This window comes from Pteropus alecto, unplaced genomic scaffold (genome assembly GCF_000325575.1).
Source record: "Pteropus alecto unplaced genomic scaffold, ASM32557v1 scaffold107, whole genome shotgun sequence".
Classification (NCBI taxonomy): Eukaryota; Metazoa; Chordata; class Mammalia; order Chiroptera; family Pteropodidae; genus Pteropus; species Pteropus alecto.
The window spans coordinates 783,526-788,738 of NW_006440619.1; the positions used below are offsets into that span (position 1 = coordinate 783,526).

A 5,213-nucleotide genomic window follows, 5' to 3' on the forward strand; every position below is an offset into this window, starting at 1 on the left:
AGGACTTAACGAAATATCAACTATGTGAAGGGACAATACGTGATCAGTAATAACTAGTTTTTATCTGTTGCTTCTGAGGACATAATAAAAGAAAACAAATTTAAATTGTGACAAGAGAACTGGAGAAGATGGTTAATCCCGGGATCTGTTACTACCAGAAGGACTAGAAATAAAGTTCTGTATATGGAAATTGAGTAAATACAAAAGCAAGACTATCAGAGATAGTGGAGAAGATATAATTCTACTTAACCCCAGGATATTAAATGCAGTAGTTATTCCATGAACTATAATACTTATTACTTATTAAGCAATAACTCTGTACTAGATCTTCTACTAGCACTCTCTATTATCTCAGTTAATTTTTACCATCTTTCCATTGGTCATAGATTTTATAATCTCCATTTTCATAGCTAAGAGAACTGAGGTTCTGAGTAGTGAAGTAACTTGCCCAAGGTAACATCCCTAGTAGGTGATAACTCTACTCTGTCAAATCAATGTTCTTTGCTTCAGAGCTTATGCCTTTTGCACTATATTGCCTCTTGGAGGAAATAATATGTGTTTTTTTTGTGTGTGTGTGGTTTCCATTCTTTTATTAATAGTTCTTCAGTTTAGATTTCACATGCCCTTTTGACCAAGCAAAAATAATCTCAGCCTAACAACTGGATTATAGCAAATAGCTGGTTAAATCAGCAACCACATATACACATCTCTGCTCAGTATGGACTCTGTTCCTTTTGGAGCAGACTCAAGTCAAATTGAGGCAGAGATGGAAAAAGAGGTGAGAAAAAAATGCCAATCTTTCCTGAGTGAAATGTAATAGCTGTACTGAGGTTCAGTACATACACATTTGAGAAATAGGTATGAAAAGATCCAGGTATTGAAATATAAATCAAATTAGGCCATAAGGAAATCCACACTGACTTGTGAGGGCTGGTACAAAGAGCATATTAAAAGGGATGAGTATATACTGATACTCAGAATAAGGTCATTGCTTTAAAAATAAATAACTATAGTGTCTTTAAGTGAGGTGGGAAAAAAAACAAAATGAGGATCAGGAATGACATGGTAATGATCACGGTAATTTCCTGTTGACCATGAACCAATGTATAGGCAATACCATCTACCGCAGTCAATCAATAATTCAGAGGAAAACACAACAATACTATTCTATTAGATGCTATTTTAGTAGCATCTAATTCAAACCATGACTAACTTTCTGGTAATACTTCCCAGCAAGGGTGCATTCATTCAAAGAGCCTAGCAGAATGGGGATGAACTAAAAATAGTTTCTCAATTAATGAGCTTATATATTGGTGGGGATGATAATACATGGGCACAAATAATAAAAAACAAAATGTGACAAGGTAATAAATGCTACTAGAGAAGCACAGGTGAGGTATTGGGGGTTCCTAGAGAGAAGGGAGGTTTACTCCTAATTTACAAGATTAGTAAGTATCTTCCAGTTATAAAATAAATAAACCACGGGGATGTAGTGTACAGCACAGGGAATAGTCGATAATATTATAAAAACTTTGCACGGTGACAGATGGTTACTAGGTGCTTCCTAAGGTATATAAATGTCAAGTCACTATGTTGTACACCTGAAACCAATATAATATTGTACAACAACTATACTTTAATAAAATTTAGCTTTTAAAAAAGGTTCAGAGAAGAGGTAGTATTTGGCCTGGCTTTTTAAAGATAAGCAAAATTTAGGTATAGAGAAATTAGGGATGTAGGTGGGAAGGCAGAAAAGAGAGAAAAGCTTTCCAGCTAGTATTTATTAAAATGTGACCTGAGGAGTACTTGTGTTAGAATCTGATGAGGCTGCATTTGGAAACCAGATCTTGAGGAATGGACAGGATTTTCACAGTCAGAGATGGAGGGAAGGGCTTTTCCAGAAAAACAACACTCCTTCCCCCAACCCTTACTGTACACGTGCAGTTATTACCTAGGCTGCCATTTTGTCTCCTTTCTCTCTTAGTTCCTAGTCATGAAATAATCTCCACTCATTCACCCCAAACTTGGTTGTCATATGGTTGGAACAAGATGCTCTGGCCAATCAGAGACTGTCATTGGTTACTTTTCTACTGGCTTACTCAGGTTTCAAACTTCTAATAGGCTAAATTTAAGTGCACTAAATTAAGATGTAAACCATAGTTTCAGGCCACCCCCAGTCATCTACATGGTGTTAAAAATGGTTCCTCAAAACCATGGCCTATGGACCACCTACATCAGAATGAACAATGGGGCTGTTACAATGCACAACGAGGGGGCCCACTCCGAAGCCACTTAATCATAATCTCTGCAGTTATGGTCTGAGGATCTGAATTTCAACAAATTTTTCAAGTGATTCTGAAGCACACTAACATCTGAGAAATATTGAGGGCTGGAAGAGAAAGCAAAGGTACAAAGGTAAGCGAGCACAGGAACGATGTGAGTGAAACCTGAGGTGCATGAATGGAAGAATATGGGCTTATAAAGGTAAGTTGAGCTAGGGTACAGAAGGCCTTCACTATCAGAGTCAGAGAATTGAGATGTATTTTACTTGAAACAGGAAGCGATCCCTTTTAGTGGCAGAGTGGAGTGGTTAAAATCCTAGAGTCTGGAGTCAGACTGCCAGAGTTCAAATCTTAGCTCCTTGATTCACTAGCTACATGATCTTGGATAAGGTTCTTAACTTTTTTCTGCTTCATTATCTATAAAATGGGGATAATAATCATACTCACCACACAGGGTGAGTTCATATCTGTAAATTGCTCAGAACTATGACTATCACACATAAATATGATATGTGTCAGCATAAAGACTTTTAAGCAGAGGTGTATCATGTTTAAGGTTATCTTCTTGGAAGATTAACCTGACAGTAATGTATATTTATTCCATATCACAAAATCCTATATATTTTTTATTCCCTCTCAGTGGTTCTTAACCTTGGCTACACATTGGAATCACCTCTGTCACCGTCCCCTACATTGGTGCAGATGTAAATTTACCAAGGTAATTCCAATATGCACCTATGGTTGAAAACTAACATATTTCAAATTTGTCCATTTTTTTGGTTGTTGTTTTTGAATCCTAATTATATTCAAGATACTGTGCTAGGTTCTTTTCTTACATTATCTCATTTAAACCTCACAACCATTTGGAGGTAGACATTAACATTATCCTCACTTTAAAGATTGTTAGAAAGCTTGAGTACATTGCTCATGATCACCCAGCTAGATAGTAACAGGGCTGAGATGAGAACCAAGGCAGTCTGGCTCCAGAGGCTCTATTCTGAACCACTACCCTGCACTGTGTCCCCAGACCAGATACCCACCCTCCCACACTAGAGAAATGGCTCCACTCACTTTCTTCCTGGACTCTCCACTTACTTTACTGCCTCCTTCCAATCTAGTCTGAACACCACAGTCAGTGAGATCTTTAAAGACATCAACTGGATCATGTCATGCCCCTTAGCACAGTATTCCAATGGCTTCCTAAAGCACTTAAAAACTGAAATCCAAACTCCTTCCCACGATCTTGAAGATCTTTCACAGTCTGACTCCTGTTCACCTCTCCAGCCTCATCTCATACCAATTTTGACCACAATCACTATATTCCAACCACAGTGATCCTTAGATTCCTTGAATGCTCTAAACTCTTCTCTACCTGAGGCCTTTAAACTTTCTTTTATTTCTGCCTGGAGTGTCCTTCCCCGAGGATCTTGCATGGATGACTCCCTTTCACCTTTCTAGTATGAGCTTAAATGTCATCTCAGAGAGGCCTTCCCAACCACTCAACCTAAATGTCTTCACCTCTTATTTTTTATCTCAGTCCTTTAATTTATTTACTTTATAGCTCAGTTGTCTCAGTTGGTTCTAGAGATTGGTTCCAGAATCACTCCACAGACACCAAGTCATGAGGATGCTCAAGCCCCTCATATAAAATGACATAGTATTTGCATATAATCCATATTTACATATAGGCTATGGCAGGGTATACCTACACATCACTTCATTAGCGTGGATTCAGCATAGTGCTCAGCATATGGCAAATTCAAATTTTACTTTTTGCAACTTTCTGGGATTTAAAAATATATATTTTTTCAATCTGTAGTTGGTTGAACCAGTGGATGCATAACCCATGGATGCAGAGGGTCGACTGTACTTACATTGTTCATATTTATAAAATTGTTTACTTTTTTGTTTATTATTTGTCTTCTCTGGTAGAACATGAGCTCTATAAGAGCAAAGGACATGTCTTTGCTGCTAAATATGCCAGATATGCTTATGTACTGCAGAAAGGTGCTGCAGCAAAGGGGGAGTATATTCACAGGATTTTCTGGCAAATGGCAGCAAAGTATCTTAAATAAAGGAATCTTTTTTCGTAATTCACATAAAGATGCTATATAGTCTGGCAGGTGCTCTGTATGTCTCCTAAGTTTACCAATATGTATCTAGCTTCTAGAACAGTGCTGAGCATGTAGTAGATGCTCAAAAAATATGCTGATTGGATGGAAGAAGACAAAATTAGGATAGCGCTATAAGGAAAGCAGGAATACAGAGAGATATAGAAGATTGCTGATTTGGTAATTTGAGAAGAGGCAATAAAAAATAAATTAATGGTGATTATGTTTGATCTTAGGAACTGAGAGAAAAAAAATGGTGCCAGTATCAAAGAAATGGAACCCAGAAGGAAAAAATGGCTTGAGAAGATGACAATTCCATTTTAGATATAATTTGAGAAAATGAAGCCTTACATTTTGCTTTTACTGAATTTGTCACCATCCTACTGTGGGAATTTTAAAAATATGCATAAGTTTGCCTTGCGCAGTCTTCAAAATTGTAACATCAATGCTTTGCTAGGCCCATTCTACCTTTTAAGGCTGTGTGTGAAAATGATTTGTGTTTTACAATACAATAATGTGGGGGCCAAGCTAGGAGGGATTAAGGAAGGAGAGTTAAAGACACTCATTTTCACATTACATGACTCCCACCTCACTTCTCACACTCCTGTAGTTTCTTTCAGGGGGTGACCCTTAAAATCAGTGCTTTTACTTTTTTTCCCTTTTGTGTGTGAAACCACCACCAAAAACTAAAGTGACCATGGAAAATTCCATTTCCTGGGGACATTAAGCAGGTATTCTCTTCTAAGTACTGCTAATCAGGATGGCAGCACCATGAATCTTGAGATATGAGATACCTACCTTTGCATACCTGGCAGCAGGA

General features: G+C 37.6%; 1 protein-coding gene across 2 annotated transcripts in view; it reads right to left on the bottom strand.

Moving 5' to 3' along the window:
* The window catches only part of CHRDL1 (chordin like 1), a 136,641-nt gene that overhangs the window by 48,162 nt on the left and 83,266 nt on the right, over positions 1-5,213 (bottom strand). For both annotated transcript variants that reach the window (XM_006917270.3, XM_006917269.3), the window contains exon 6: positions 5,192-5,213. This exon is cut by the window's right edge and continues 18 nt beyond it. In XM_006917270.3, the coding sequence (XP_006917332.2) occupies positions 5,192-5,213 (22 nt within the window). The remainder of the gene's footprint in view (positions 1-5,191) is intronic.